Genomic DNA, 15,808 nt, shown 5'->3' on the forward strand with positions numbered 1-15,808 from the left:
AATGGCACCCGAGTTAAGGGCTCAGCCTCATCTGTTAGGCAGCTACTGTGGGTCTCAGCAAACCCTCTGCAGAGGCTTAGAAGAAGTGAAGAGTTGAGATCCTATCCCAGACCCTTCTGTAACAGTCCATACCTATTCAGGAAGATATTGAGGACATCTTTAAGCCTGAGAACAAAATGATTTGCTGAGTGTTAATGACTCAAAGTCCATTTACATTCAGTTCATCTTAAGATGAATTAACTAGCTGTTAATGCCAGCTGAGCTTCCAGATGGTTACCTCTTGATAAAAGTGCCATTCAGCAAAGCACTCCAACTCCAGCAGCATTTAAACATGTGTCTTGCACATAAGCGTACGCACAGAAAGTTCTAAGCTCTAAGCCTGACACAGTTACTCCCTCTAGCATCACTGCCAGCTGGTGCTGTGTTTTCAGAAGCTAGCCCTGTTTCACTAACTGACAGAACTAGTAAAGTGCTAAAAACCCAGACCTGTTGTCAAGCCTCTCTCTTGCAGACCTGGACATCTCGCTGCCTTATGAAATTCTATGCATCTGTTGCTGCTTCAGCTATCTCCCCAAAAGGCAATGAAACTGTGGAAAGGATAGAGAAGAGAGTGTTGGATTCCAACCCTGTCATGGAAGCATTTGGTAAGTGAGCCTTTTTAACAGCAAAAAGAAGTAGTGGCTGCTGTGGGAATTTTCTTTGTTAATCCACAAGTCTAAGCCAGCTCTTGCTCCTCTCCTTGAAAGACAAACTCCTCCAATACTGGAGTATATACAAATCACCCTCAATATCTGTACGTCCTGCACGGAAAAGTGGAACCACTCTGATGATTCTGTCTCTGTCACTGGCAATTTCACAGGAAATGCGTGTACCCTGCGGAATAACAACAGCAGCCGTTTTGGAAAATACATCCAGCTTCAGTTAGACAGGTGATAGTTACTCTGTAAAGCCCTTATCTACTGTCTTGTTCTTCTGACACCTGTCGGAGTCTGTGAGGAAGTTTTGTTGAAATTTTGCTTTTTTTTCTCCTCCAGATTCCACCACCTGAGCAGTGCTTCCATTCAGACCTTCCTTTTGGAGAAGACCAGAGTTGCCTATCAAGCCCCCAGTGAAAGAAACTTTCATATTTTTTATCAGGTTTGCCTTCAGTTACTGTGGTGGATACTTTTGACGAACAGTGGGGATGAAATCACCAGATTTAACACAGTTGCAGCTTTTCAATATTTAAGAGTTTTCCTGTCTGCCATGCCTCCAAATGAAATCTCCCAGTACGTTATTATTCCTTGTCTGTGAGCTGTAAATACCAAAGGCTGAATTCAGGTCTTACCTTGTTTTCTGTCTCCAGATCACAAAAGGTGCTACTGCGGAGGAGAGGCTGGAATGGAACCTTCCAGAAGGGGCTGACTACCGCTGGCTGCCAAATTCTGAAAGAAACTTAGATGGTAAAGATCAGTTCCCCAGACTGTCCACTAATAACAGCAGTAACTTTAAGGAAGGCTGGCAAAAATGTGTCTGTCCTATTAAAAGCCATGACCCAGGCTGGTCAGCCAGCAGCAGACGTTTTGCAAAGCCACCTGCATTCATGGGATTGTTTTTAAGTTTCAGTTTGCACTATTAAGAGTTTCCACTTGGCTTAAAACAGCAGTTTGTGGCCTAGTGATTTTGCATCTCTCTGTGGCTATGTTTAGAAACTGTCTCGTCTTCGGATGTGCTTCAGCAACCTGCTGCCTCACTTCAGAGCCCCCCAGAGCCAGCATTCAGTCAAGGACTTGGTTCTCCAGCTTGCACTCTGCGATTTACCAGAAGATCTCCTTGATCTCAGACAATGCCCGCTAAACTGGATGTGGCTTGCCCCTGTTTGTGTGCACGGCTTGCTTTTAAATAGCACCTCTTTGGCTTTTCAGAGGACTGCTTCGAGGTGACCAGAGATGCAATGTTTCACCTGGGCATGGACCGCTCCACACAGAACAATATTTTCAAGGTCAGGTGCAAAGCATCGTCCCCATGCTAAAGATGTTTGGAATGTCTTTTCAGCGTGGGATTTCTGCAGAAGTAAATCAGTATCGATGTATGGAGCGTGGGTGGCTTGGTGCTCCTGACAGGAGGGCCTGCAGCATGTTAGGTTGTATAACCAAAGACTAGTTCTTAACTAGAAGCCTGTGCTGTTGAACTTCAGTTTTCCTTCAGCAGTTGCAGCATTAGGAATTACCATAAAAGCTTGGAATCTACACACTTTTTTGTGTGTGTGTGCGGAAATGTTTTGACTTGTCCTGTTCCTGTGGCTGAGAGGACACTGCCCTGGAGGGGAACTCTGTTTTAGAAAACTCAAAGCTTGATTATATTTCAGGTATTATCAGGCCTTCTCCATCTTGGGAACGTGCAATTCTCGAATCCGGTGGATGAATCTCAGCCTTGTGAACTAGAAGACAAAGCAAAAGGTGAGGCAACAAGCATGCTGTGCCCCGGGGAGTCTTGTTATCTTTGTGCAGGTGCCTAATGGGAAGGATTACTACGCTCTTCTGCTTGATAGCAGACTATCGAGGTCCTGGGCAGGCCAAAATTTAAGCATGTTTTTGTTCAGTACTTCACAGTTTCAAAGCACTGAACAAACAAAAACCTAACACTCCCCTGCGCTGAGAGATAACATCCTTCTGTTACAGGTCAAGGCAACTGCAACATTAGACAGTCGTTTCACAAGGATTATTGGAACTATTCCTCTTGAGTGTAATCTTACACTGACATCACACGACTTCCAGAAATCTGACCCAGAGTGGAGAGCAGGGCTTTAAAATGAAAGCTTTGAAGTTTTCATGATAATGACGAAAACTTAGTAACAGCAGATCTGTTAAATGGCAGCACAGAACACAGGTTGTTCTATATGGCTTTAGGAGGTTTGTGGATCTAATTGTCCCTCAGAACTACAACACTGCCCGGAATAATCAATTTTCCTCTTCACTCTTCCTTCACACGCTCTGAATTCGCACTAATGTTCAAATAGTTTTGCACATAGCTCAAGTTAGCGAGATCTTAAATGCTTTGTAGGAAAATACTCATTCTGCATTTCCTTACTATCCCCAAAATCCCTGGGTTTTTTCTGGTCATGACTATTTGATTTGTCTCTCTGCATTTAGAGGTCTCTGCTCAAAAAAGCAGGAAAAGTAACAAAGACATACCCACGATGTGCTCTTTAAAATGCCCACTGCAGTGTGACAAACTTCAGACTTTTTTGACATGGTTGTTTCATTTGAAATCGAGTACCTGCAGTTCCAGGGTGCTGTACATCCACATTAAGAGGCTGGTCTTGCAAAACTCTCTCCTGAGGTTCTCCACATTCATGGAAGTGTCATTCTCCTGTACTATCTCCATAGCCGTTAAGGGGCTGCATTCATCTGGCGCTTCAGATAACCTTGCAACGTCTTTTTTCCCTGATCAAGACAATGTCTTTTTTTCATGATCAAGATTTTGTGAAGACTGCTGGAGATTTGCTGAAGATACCTGTCGAGGAACTACTGGAATCCTTGAGAATTCGAACAATAACTGCTGGAAAACAACAAGTCTTCAAGAAGCCGTGCTCCAGGGCCGAATGTGAGACTAGGAGGGACTGCCTCGCCAAAGTGATCTACGCTAAGTAAGGACGCTGAGGCCAGGCCGCTGTGCTAGTCCATGGAACTTTAGTGAGGGAATGGGGAGGCCACAGGGGTTTAGTTTGGCTTTCTGCTTGCACTCAACAGCAGCGTAACCCTCCTTTTCCCGCTCAACACACTTACGATTCAGCTGTAGACACTGATGTGGCTGCAGTATCTAACAGATCTTCAGAGGACTGCTGTTTCATGTCAGCAGGCGGCATGTCGTAGTTTTTTGTTTCTTTCATACGATACTGGTTTATACTCGTCGTGGTCAGCAAGCACCTTCCAACTAATGCTGTTGTCATTGTCTGCAGACTGTTTGACTGGCTCGTTTTGGTCATAAATGAAAGCATCTATGCAGATCCGTCAGTGTGGACCAGCTTCATAGGTATGGTCATCCAACCCTGGTTTAACTGCGTAACCATAAGTCCTTCAAGCGACTCCTCGACCCAAGCACACTGTCTTCCCATGCTCCTGCTAGGTTTGCTGGATGTTTACGGGTTTGAAGCCTTCCCTGAAAACAACTTGGAGCAGCTTTGTATTAACTATGCCAATGAGAAACTGCAGCAGCACTTTGTCGCACACTACCTGAAGGCACAGCAGGTAATACCCTCTGAGATCAAATGTTAAATATCTCATTTTCAAACAGCATCTCTCGGCTCTTTAATTGTCTTTCTGTGCCTCTGGACAGACTGCAGCCTTCAGTTGAGGACAGTGCGGGGCCATGGTGGAATGAGCCAGCTTTCTCTCCAAGGGCACTGGGAGTGGGTTCCCTAATATACAGCTCTATTGGCTCTTTGGCCTGTTACACTGTTTGCTTTCCCTCAAAGAGCTGAACACTTAAAACTAGATTCTTGAGGTAAACATAGCCTAAATAGAGATACTCTTGGAAGCTGCTGCGTATAACCACGTTAATTCTCTTCATCAAGTACGAAGTATCTAAATGGGTGGGGAGGTTCTAGACTTGAGCTTAATGCAGAGAGCCCAGCAGAACCTTGTCACCCGGCATCCACAGTGCATGGTACCTGGTGGAGGCTGCTGGCAGCTTCATAAGCAAGAACAGCTTCATAAACCCAGCTGCCAGTCCAGTACCTTACTGACAAAAAACACACTGCGCATCAGCTTTTCTTTTTGGGGGAGGAGGTACGTGAGTTGTGGTGTTGCACAGTAGAGAAGGTGTTTGCACTGTGCTAAATACATTGCAGTCACTTGCCTAACTGGTCACACTCTGCTAATTCCAGTTCCCACCTGAGAGCCCTGAAAGCTGGAGTCCTGACCAGGACTGCCTGGGCTGCTGCTCTAACAGCTGGACCTCAGTCCTCCTTGAATTCCTTCACATTACAGATATATTACCACAATGCTCTGTGCCATTTACTGAAATCCAGGGGCTCATGATGGTACCTTCTGCCTCATGGCATAGTTTTGTCAGATTATTCAGGAGATAAGTATCTCTTGGACCATAATTTGTGCTTTCATATGCCCAGTGGTTTTTTTCTTGCCTGCCCTCATCAGTATGCCAGGGGTTAATGGTCAGTGAAGATGGAAACCAAGTTCAAGCACACATTTACTTTCCTTGAATCTGATTCATGACCTCTGTTTATAGTGCCCCTCCTAGTTACTGCCTGCCCTCTTACCTCTCTTGTTCTGGCCGTGTCCCAAACCACTTAAACGTCATTAGTGGCTGTGCCGAGCAAGCTTTTGGCAGGAGACTTTTAAAATAACTGGCCAGACCTCGTGCCTGTTAAACACTCTTGACAGTTTGTTCTGTAATTCAGCATAAATATCGTACAAATGATTTCAATCAGTATCTTTCTCCACTTCCTTTTGGATCAGGCTTTGTTTTAAACAGAGCCCAGTTAGTACTAAGTCTGGCACAGAATGGTTGCTTACTGCTGTGTCCCAACCTGAGGAAGGAGTTTCGTGCGTTCCTTGCCCTTCAGGCCAAACCTCACTACAGCCAGGAGAGGCTTGGTGTGACTGTAGCCTCTGTTTGCTCTGTAAAGCAGCCCTGCAGCTCTGATAAATCTTAAACAAACTGTTCCAGCACCATCTGTTGCTACATACTCAAAAGCTACCTGGGGTAGTATACCCTCATTTGGGGTTTGTTTTCCTCAAGATTGCCACTGAACAAGAGCTGAGCTTTGGATGAGCCTGAGATTAAGTTGTTAAACAGTAACTGCATCAAGCTCGCAGTTGTTTGAGCTCTGGTGCCCTCTGCTGCAGAGTAACCGCTTTCGCTCTACAGGAGGAATATGCCGCTGAAGGCCTGCAATGGTCTTTCATAAACTACCAGGACAACCAGCCCTGCCTGGATCTGATCGAGGGCAATCCTCTCAGCATTTTTTCTTTGCTCAACGAGGTAAGTCTGGATCTAAACCCCTAATGCTTTTGGCCTGGTTGCATGCCGTCCGTCCCGTGCCTTCAAAGAAAACATGACTGCTAAATTAGCAGGAAACCTGGGAGCTATAACATTTCTGCAGAGCTTATTTTTCAGAACAGTCATGACACTGCTTCTTCCTATTCTTTTTCCTGTCCTTCTTCCTCTGTTCTGATTCGAATAAGAAGTTTCAATTACATTTTTTGGTCTGGTTTATTTTTTCAGGGCTTGCATACTCAAAGCAACTGGAAAAGTAAAATGGCCATGATTTTAATTTAAAGTGGTTTAGCTTTTAAAGACATCTTCTCACGATGCTGCCGTTCTGTCTCATTTGTTATGCAGGAGTGCCGGCTGAATAGATCCTCTAACACTGACCTGTTTCAAACTCGGATTGAGAAAGCCTTGTCTAGTAATCAGTGTTTAAGTCGAAACAAGTTTAGTAAGAAGCCTAACTTCATTATTTCACATTATGCTGGCAAAGTCTGCTACCAGCTGGCAGCAATGGTAGAGAAAAACAAGGTAAGTGCTTCCAGAAAGAGCAGTTTTAAGAAGGAAATAACAAGAAATCTTGCAGACCAAAAGCTATTTAAACACGTACATTCAGTGATGTTTACTGGACATACCTGGCTCCAAATCAATCCTCCAGGCTATGTAAAAACAGGTAGTGTTCTTGGTCTGATTTTTGGCGAAGCATCAGTGGCACAAGCAGATGCTTTGTTAGCAGACCTTTCCACTGAGGAGGAAGTGGACCCTGTATCATGAAATCACGGCTTCTGCCATTCCTGAGACAAAGTAGAAGCGTTAATGGCATCTGGGCATTTATATATCTGTAAATGCAGTGCTTCATTTCCCCACCCCCACCCCCCCTAAATTCAGATAAGTTTATGAGAGACAAAAGCTTGGAATTGAAAGTTATGAAAGTACCAGGCAACTCAATTTTTGGCCTCATTGTGCCAACAGGGAATAAGTAAAACAGTCTGCAGATATGAGGGTCCCTTGTCAGTTCTGACATCACCAGCAATTATGGCAAGTGGTATTAGGTGATGCAATAAAATGCCATCTCTTAATTAAAAGGTAGACTTCCTGATATCTGCTGCAGACTGTCCTGTGGGGATGAAACTAGTCCCGAGACTTCTAGCTCACTTCAGCTGTACAGTAGGAACAGTGTCAGTACATTTGACTAGATTTGTAAAACTAGATTTAAAACTACAGCCGTGGTTAAATCAAAGTCAGTATCAGAAATATTATTCCACCTCTATATACGGGATTTTTAGTCATTTTCGAAGGTGGCAGTTTTCTGCCTAAGTCCAAGTACTAACAAGTCCTGTTTGTGTTTGCAGGACCCCATTCCACCAGAGCTGGTCCATGTTTTACAGAAGTCTAAGGACCTTTTGCTTCAAAAGTTATTTCCTGTGACAGAAAGGAACCAAAATAACATCAAAACCCAGAACAGAGCAGCTGTTGTTACAGTGGTGTCAAAGTTCAAGGTACATCCTATTCGAGCTTCTGCTTTCTACTGCTACCTTCACAACTAGATGAGAAAACAGGGCAGCTGGACCAAGGTCAGTAAATGTTATTAAAGTGAAACAGCTGTGAAACAGAAATAGCTTCAGTTTCCTGAGATTCGCTGGGTTTTAACTCACTCCAATTTTACCTTTAACAGTTGGGTACCTGCCTTTGTGAGGCTTTGTCCTGCCTGTTCCTCTTGAGGGGTTCGGGTTCAGCTTCAGCTGAGGGCCCTGCTGTAACTCTGGAAACTTCCTGAATTTACCATCCGCAATTTTACAGAAGTGTCCATAGACGAGATGTTTTGCTCAAGCTGTCCTTAGAGAAGAGCTCTGTGAATAACGAGTCCGTAAAGCCACCCTTGCAAAAAACGGCTTCATGGTTTTCATGGAAGACCACCGGGGAGGAGTTGTCCCTAACTAAACCTGCACCTTTCTTCTACAGGGGTCACTTGAACATCTCATGCAGATTTTGAGTAGCACCACACCGCATTACATCCGCTGCATCAAGCCTAATGCTGACTGCAAGGCAATGACTTTTAAAAGAGAAGAGGTAACTTTTCTCACCAAGTCAGTGAGATGCTTCCTAGACATAGGAAGCTGCATGGAGCTTTACTTGGGGTTGTTACGACCCTGAGTCACTTGCAAAGCTCCTTCTGACAGCACATTTGGAAATAGCTTTTTCTCCTTTGGAGCTTCCAAGATGAACATCCTGTCAGAACCACTGGAAACGCTGAGCTACTAAGCACAGCAGCTCTTCCAGATGCAACTAACTCGCTGCTGCATTTATTGTAAACACTCAAAGGGGCGCACAAGGCCTGTCCCTCTGTGTTAGCACTGCCTCGACCTTACTCTGGGTGTTACTCAAGCAGTTGCTCGGTGGCTGCATAATCCTCTCCTCACCCTCTCTGTTCGTTCCCCGGCTGCTGCCATGGTGGTGCACACCAGGCAGGCTCTGGCTGCTGAGCTGAGCACACCCTGTGCTCACCTTAGCAGCAGCTTCCACAGACAGTGGTTACCCAAACCATCTCAATTTATGCCTCAGGTTCTCAGACAGCTCCAGGCGTGTGGAATAGTCGAAGCCATCAGCATCAGTGCAGCGGGTTTCCCTGTTAGGTAAGTCTGGACTTCTTGAGCAATGTCTTCCATAATCCATTTCTATAGCAATTAGTGGCCTATTAGTTATTCAAAAGAGCTTACAAGCAGGAAATCCAAGAACTCTGCAGTCTCTTTCAGACCACAAAACCACTGATTCTTTCAATGCTAACTGAAGAGTTCTGCTCACTGCTTGCTTTTAAGCTTATTTGAGCATCTCTCTTTCAAATACCTGTCCCAAATCTGGACTGTTCTGCGTTTTGGATAATGAAACTCTGCCCGTTCAGCAAGTACAGAAGTGCAGTGACAGCACAGTGGACAGTGGGCACAGCTTGCATTCGGGATAAGGGGATCTTAAAACTACACCAAAAATGACAAAGCCCAGATGTGCAGCACACCCCTGAGAGCTCACTGTACCTTTCCAGTCTGAGAAGTTGGGCAAAGATGTTTTGATGTGGACTGTCTAATGGAACGTGGCTTCACAGTAACATTTTCAGCAGTTCAGTTATAAATGACATTCATCTAAGTGTTGTCACCTCACAGGCATCTCGTCACCTTGCTGGGCTTTCTTGACCATCTTTAGAGGATGGAGGGAACAGGGCTGAGCTAGTCACGGTTTTGACAGCTCAGCATTGATGGGATGAAGCTCAGTTCTTGCCCAGTCCTTGTTACAGGCAAGTCTCCATCTGTTACTGGACAATAGGCAGTCTCCTCCATCTGGCGACTGCGGAGGCTTGTCTGCATTCTGTGCACTGGATCTTTGAAGCCATTGTGCAGTTTCCCCCCCTCAAAGGATTGGTTATTTACCATAGAGTAAGTGATACTTGCCTAGTTAACTGTATTATTAACTGTCCGTTTGTCTATCAGGATTCCTCTCCAAAGTTTCACTGAGCGCTACAAAATGCTGAGAAAACCATGTGGGTCCAATAAAAAGAGAGTGTGTGAGAAAAGCAACCATCGTAGTGTTGAGAGAAAAGGTACGTTTCTTTAGACAATCCCTCTGCTATTAAAATTATCACTGCCCACGTGCGATACTGTAGAGGTCAGATACGACTCCTGCAGTCAGCTCTAGCAACACCACTACTCTCAAAATATTCTCCTATTCTCTCCCCAACTTGAGTTTCTAATCTGCCTGATGCTTACATCTTCAAATATGCAAATCTTTCATCTTACTGCTGGTTTTCTGAGTTCCTCTTGGGTAGAACAATTACAGTGACGATAGCATTTGGGGTTCCCCCAGTATAATTTCATTTAGAGTCGGTTCCTGAGTAGATGTGGAAACCACTTACCTTTTTGCTTATATTCCTTCTCCTTCCTCTTTTTTTTCCCCCCACCTTGTTTCCTTGCTGAACACACTGACCTTCTAGCTTACCTGGATTCTGCTGCTGCTTCTACCTTTTACAAACTTCTGTATGCGATTCTTTTTTCTAAGCGAGAGTGAGGATGGACTTTAAAAAACACAACCCAGTCTACAAGGTAACGTGTGTGGTACGAACCCCTGAAAGAGGGGCTCATCAGGTGGTTACATTTAATATCAAAATTTGCTGCACCCCCCTCTTCTCTCCCAGATAAATCCCATCTTCACCCAGTGATTCTGTTCAGTAACCAGTAGATGTGGGAAGCAGGACCAGTAAGTACCAGCCTACGTCAGATAAGTGAAATGGCTGGACATCTATTCACCTTGCGGAAATGGAGTGAAGTGACAAAGTACAGGCTGGAAAATTACTTACACTCCGTATCTTTCTCCCTCGATTATACACCCATTAGCTGAAATGCCTCCCTCTGATAGGCTGCTTGTCCTTTTTATCTCTAGCAGGTAGTAAGCTGTAAACAAAGCAAAACAATTTCCTAAACATGGGGATAAGCTTTTGGTTCGCTTATCAGCCCAGCTCCATGAACACCATCATAGTCACCAGATGTCTTCCTGTAAGCAAGAATTGCTTATATTTGTTTTCAGTACCTTAAAATGCTCTCATCTCCTTAGAAATATTTATAGCAGAAAAGCAAACAGTATCCAGGATGGGAAGATACAAAGAGCATCAAGTTTTGGCGTTGGGCATGCAGAAGCTCATGCAGCATTGCCTTGAACACCACAATCTGTTTCAAGGACAGGTCTGAATTAACTCTATTTCCAAACAGATTATTCTGGTTAACCTGCTTGTCTCGTCATGTAGAAAGCTGTGTACTATGTCCCAGGAATGGTTTTAATAACCTGTTACTGCTGCAATAAAGTCCTGCTTAGTGTACGTCCCTGTAGCTGCTTCTGACGCCCTGTGAAAGCTGTAGAATTGTGTAGAATTTGTTTTCTCTTCCTGCATCTTTCACTGCATTAAGGCTGCAAGTCCAGTTCCTGGCTTTTTGTTCTTTGTCCTCAACAGCTTTGGGTTTTAGGTAGTTCGTTAGATTTTCTTAGGGCTGAGCTGCTCAAATCTGTTCCTAACTGCATCGCTATGGCTCCCTAATGTTTCCGTGTAGGATGCTTTAAACAAAGTGGGAACAGCTGAGCCCCCCTACGTCTGTTTCATTGCCCAGATCTACCCAAAATGATGTAGGTTATAACAGAGGTGGTAAGAGAGCACCCAAACTACATCCCAGCTCAAACACACCACGCTGCTTTTCTGCTTGCTAGCACATGGTGAAATCTATGCTGTCACGTTTTCCCCTTAAACACAGCTAGATCTAGTGATGTCTCAGCCATCAGCTCCTCCCCTCCTGTTGTAGGTGTAGTCCCCCCCAGATGGCCATGAAGTCTCAGTCTGAGGACAACTGCTCTGTCCTGATGTCCATGTTTTGTGATACCTTCTCCTCAATGCTCCATTTGCAGGCGAGGCTCCAGCGGTGGATGATGACAAAGCGTCACGTTCTGTGGTTTTTGAGATCCTTCAGAATGTTGTTACAGGACAAACTACTGTTGAGCAAACAGGGAACAGGGCCGAAAACACTTCAGTGTACTGCGGCAAAACCAAAGTATTTCTGGCCAATTCTGTGGTAAGAGTGCTGTTTCCTTGGCTAACGGTTCTGGAGAGCACTTGCCTAACGGGGACTCCGGCAGAGATTGTCATCACGGTTCAGGTGACACTCCTGCTAATGCCAGTGTGACCACAAATCGGCATTTTCCTCCAAATTACTAAACTAAAGCAAACATCCATCAGAATCCAACTATCAGACGCACTTTAATGGCCTCCTTGTTGCTAAAAGATGAGGAGCCGCACTTGTGTCTGGTGGTGTCCGTGTCCTCCCAGTTCCAGTAAAGATTACAGCTTTCCTCAACTTCAGCTACTGGCTTGGCCACTGACAAGCCTGAGCAGCTGCTCTGAGAGAGATGGAGGTGGTGAAGGCAGCTTTGCAAAGCTGGCTCACTGCAGGACACAGCCGTAAAAGAACCCCCTCCACTGGAGCTAGTTTTTAAGCTGCTGCAACTTTCCCCTCCACAACACTCTTCCTCCTCAGATACTTAATTTTCATTTTACATGTTACCTAATAAGCAAAGTGCTCTCACTTCTAAAACCTAACCCAGCAGTTTTGGGACACTGAAATGCACGTGTGGTTTCCTGACCACCTGTGAAGAGGGAAGAGTTGTGGCCATGACTCTGTCCTCGTGTATTAACTGCGGGTTCGTATCCCCAACGCAGCTGGAGCAACTTGAAGCTAGAAGAGCAGCAGTGTTAAATGAGAAAGCATTTTGCATTCAGTGCTGCTGGAGAAGATTTAAACAGAAGAAACTAGCAAAGGAGAGATGGTCTGCAACCGTCATCCAAGCAGGTAACTCGCTGCGGGTGAGGCTGAACGTGGCGTGTCCAGTGACGCTGGATGTGGTTAACCGAACGCAGAGAAAGCCAAAGTGCCACCTCTCTTACACTGTGTGCAAGAGCTTCTGTGATTCCTCGTACTTACGTTTCTTCTCGTTACATCTGCAGCTATCCGGTCCTGGTTAGCCAAGAATCGCTTCCAGCGGATGCGCAGGGCTGCGAACATTATTCAGCGTGGCTGGAGGAAGTGGAGAGTAAGTTCTTTGGTACAGGAAAGCATCGAAATTGAGGCTTTCTAGTGTTTGAGAAAGATCTACCTCTGTCAGGTAACAGAACAAAACCAGCACCGTTGATTCTCCAGAGAACTCTTCCCAGGCCGAAGAGCAGAAGATGGATGCCAGTCACATACAGCTGCTTCTACAGGAAAAAACTCATTCCTTACCCTCATAAAATGGGAGAGTATCCCAGAGGGTGTCCTGTCCTTTTCTGACTCTTGGTTTTGCAGTTTTAGATTTTGTTCAAGATGTTTGAGAACCTTATTCACAAACACTGTTCTGCGTCTCTTCCTCAGGCACAAATGGCTGCGTTAGCAGCAGCAGAATTGGACGAGGGTGAAGAAAAGGTGTTTTCAGTTCCTGGTGCTACTGTGATCTCAGCCAAACCACCCTGCTCTTGGGAAACAACCTGGCCTCTGCATGCCATCGTTCAGTTCTGGCCTCTCGGCCTGGTCATGGCTGCTGCGCCCGTTACGGTGGTGGGACTCCGGAGAGACCTGCTGCTGCTGGCATGTCTCAGAGTGCTTCAGGAGAGCGACTGCTGCCGGGTGGCGAGCAGTGGCATCGCTTCCATCAGAGCTCTCCCGCAGGTAACAAACCTCACGCGCTGCAGTTGGCACGAGCTGCCGTCACGCAGAGCAACTCCAGAGCCTGCTCTCCAGCACAGTCGTCCTCGTTCTGCTGGCTTAGGTGGGCGAGGAGGACTCTGACATCAATGGGCCAAGCTAGACACAGGGCTGAGTTGGGACTATCAACTAAGCATGAAAACGCTCGTTAATCTCTGTCAGAGGAACAAACTGATCAAGGCTCTGCTTCAGAAATGGAGAGCAGAGGGCTCCAACAGGGGCTCGGCTACTACGCACTATTACCTTTTTCTGCAATTCAAGTTGCACAACAGGTGAACACATGAAAAAACATCCACTTAGGGGAAAGCCACGGGGTCTGTGAATATACCCCAGTAATTCTGTATTCACAGACTGATTTGCACAGAGGATTTCCAGGGCACAAAGTGGGGAACAGCCTCAAGCACTTCATCTCCTACACCCATCAGAACAGTCTCAGATCCCATTTACCACAAATCAGCCACAGCCCACACTGGCTTCTCTCAGATCATGCTCCATTTAAAAATCCCCTCCTTATGCCTCTGCTTGGTTTTCTTCCTGATTGATAGGTTTTTTTTGTGGCTGCATAAAATTATGTGTATGAGAATGTAGTGTGTGCATGGGCACAGTTACTACCAGGAGGAAGCAGCACCAAGTTCTCTACTAACTAAATACTCAAATCTTCAGTTTAAGCTAAGCTCAGTTCAAACTGCAGTACTCGTAGTCTCTGTGATGGAAGATTTCTCTCCCATCCGCTTGCACGAGGACTCCTTCGGAGGTCTCCCTCTGCCCCTCACTGGTTGCTTATGTAGTAGAGCGCTGCTTTGAATAGCAAGCTCAGCTCCAAACCGGGCAAACCCACTGATCACCTCTCCACCTCTTTCTCGCAGGGGTCCATCAGGTTTCACTGTAAGAAGTCTCCCCTGCATTACGCGAACATCAGCCCCCACACAGACGCCTGCTCCATCACTGGATTCAACCAGATTTTACTGGACAGAAAAAACCTCCTTCCAACGTAGGTTTTGGCCATCTGAATGTACTGTACTTTTATTCCTTCGGGGAAGGATTGTCTGCGAACGGCTGCTTTCAAGTTACTCAACGTCCATATCTGAGGCTGCTACTCAGAGCTTTCTACACTTACGCATTGTACATATAGTATAATATAATATATTTCAAATTCAGGCAGGGGGAGCATCCCTCCTCTCACACACATGCACATATTAAATATCAGTACTATGAGAACACTCAACATAATTAAAGCAGATCAAGTGCTTCAAGCAATATCTACTTGAACTGAACACTTCTGGCACTGCCTGGGGGAAGCAGGAGGCTGGCAGTGACAGCACAAGGCAAACGTTCCTGATATCGCTGGATTCTCACTGGGAGGTGCTGCTACAACCACCCTGACTGGCCACGAGCGTTCAGAACATCGAAACCCTGCTGACGACGGTAGCATGAGCAGTCCGCTGTGACACTAAAGGCAGACATCTCAGGGAAAAAGCAAGGCTGGGCTCTTGCTTTCCATCTACAGGACCAAACCACAGGTACTCTCACAGCCACCACCATTTCTAGCACTCCCCAGCTGACAGCACCACCTCTGCCACGGGGCCGTGGTTCTCAGCTCTCTACGGGCTCTTTGTTGCTCATACAGTCTTGAAAGCATCCAGCTGTTCTGTGTATGCCACTTTTAAATAAACCATTAAATGCCTTGAAAAGCATCTGACCATCTCCAACCAGGCTTAGTTAACAAACACATTGGAAACACAGATTTGTTTGTGGGTTAAAATAAAAGCAAATGTATTTAATATCAGTTGTCTCTGGGAAGCAGTGTTTCCCATGGTTGACAGAAAGCAGGTTCAATTCCTAGGATCTAGAAATCTGTGCAACACGACTGTGTCACTGTTTATCAGCTCTAAACTGAGAACTAGACCACTGACATCCACGAGCAACGTGAGGAAACAGCCTGAACGGTGCAGCGCAGTCACATCAGCTGCTGCTGGATCTCCTCTGTCAGAGGGAAAATACCTCAAGGAAAGAAGAATGTTCCCAGAGTAGCTCACTCAGGAAGAATGTTCTCCTTCTCTGGTGGTTCAACGATTCTCAGACAGCAGTCTGCAAACTCCACGAATAACGGTTCCTGCATATACTTCTTCATGAGGGAGCTTTTATCTTCTGCTTGATCGATTGTCAGCAGTAGCTGCCTGAGATGTGGATTCAGAAGCAAACCTCTCAGTTCTTCCGATTCCCCTTTAAAAGAACAGAAAAACCTACTGTTTGAAGCCCCCCGTTTTCTAAATAAAGCCTCTGGAAAAGACGGGGTGAAACGCCAGGTATCGGCCGTGCAGTGAGGTGCAGGGCTGGGGCAAACCGCAGTGCTCCATGAAGAACCGGTGGGAGCTGTGCGTGTCTCCAGGCCCTTTGCTGAAGGCCGGCCACCACCCACAGCCCAGCTCGCTTCTCGCAGTTACCTAAAAGCCTGAGTTTCTGCAGCGGGACGCGGTCCTTCTCGTCCTCCTCCGTCAGGATGTCCTCCACCGACCAGGGGCTGTCTGCGGGAGAGGGCAGCAGCGCTGCAGAGA

General features: G+C 45.9%; 2 protein-coding genes across 2 annotated transcripts in view; one reads left to right on the forward strand and one right to left on the reverse strand.

Moving 5' to 3' along the window:
- Nucleotides 1-14,248, forward strand: part of MYO19 (myosin XIX) — a gene marked incomplete at its 5' end in the record, with an annotated part of 15,984 nt that extends 1,736 nt beyond the window's left edge. Inside the window, 20 exons of the mRNA XM_010137006.1 lie at nt 512-644; nt 860-929; nt 1,035-1,137; nt 1,346-1,442; nt 1,905-1,981; nt 2,348-2,438; nt 3,460-3,628; nt 3,941-4,014; nt 4,108-4,229; nt 5,872-5,985; nt 6,346-6,522; nt 7,344-7,490; nt 7,954-8,061; nt 8,554-8,624; nt 9,471-9,580; nt 11,428-11,591; nt 12,236-12,365; nt 12,521-12,606; nt 12,924-13,217; nt 14,120-14,248. Coding sequence (XP_010135308.1) covers nt 512-644; nt 860-929; nt 1,035-1,137; nt 1,346-1,442; nt 1,905-1,981; nt 2,348-2,438; nt 3,460-3,628; nt 3,941-4,014; nt 4,108-4,229; nt 5,872-5,985; nt 6,346-6,522; nt 7,344-7,490; nt 7,954-8,061; nt 8,554-8,624; nt 9,471-9,580; nt 11,428-11,591; nt 12,236-12,365; nt 12,521-12,606; nt 12,924-13,217; nt 14,120-14,248 — 2,466 coding nt within the window. The remainder of the gene's footprint in view (nt 1-511; nt 645-859; nt 930-1,034; nt 1,138-1,345; nt 1,443-1,904; nt 1,982-2,347; nt 2,439-3,459; nt 3,629-3,940; nt 4,015-4,107; nt 4,230-5,871; nt 5,986-6,345; nt 6,523-7,343; nt 7,491-7,953; nt 8,062-8,553; nt 8,625-9,470; nt 9,581-11,427; nt 11,592-12,235; nt 12,366-12,520; nt 12,607-12,923; nt 13,218-14,119) is intronic.
- A 1,037-nt stretch (nt 14,249-15,285) lies between these two features.
- Nucleotides 15,286-15,803, reverse strand: ZNHIT3 (zinc finger, HIT-type containing 3; the record flags this gene model as incomplete). Its single annotated transcript, XM_010137007.1, has 2 exons — nt 15,286-15,476; nt 15,698-15,803. Coding segments are annotated over 2 exons (297 nt in total), but the record flags the coding sequence as incomplete, so codon positions are not given.
- Between the last annotated feature and the right edge of the window lie 5 nt (nt 15,804-15,808).

This window comes from Buceros rhinoceros, unplaced genomic scaffold (genome assembly GCF_000710305.1).
Source record: "Buceros rhinoceros silvestris isolate BGI_N320 unplaced genomic scaffold, ASM71030v1 scaffold44005, whole genome shotgun sequence".
Lineage (NCBI taxonomy): Eukaryota > Metazoa > Chordata > Aves > Bucerotiformes > Bucerotidae > Buceros > Buceros rhinoceros.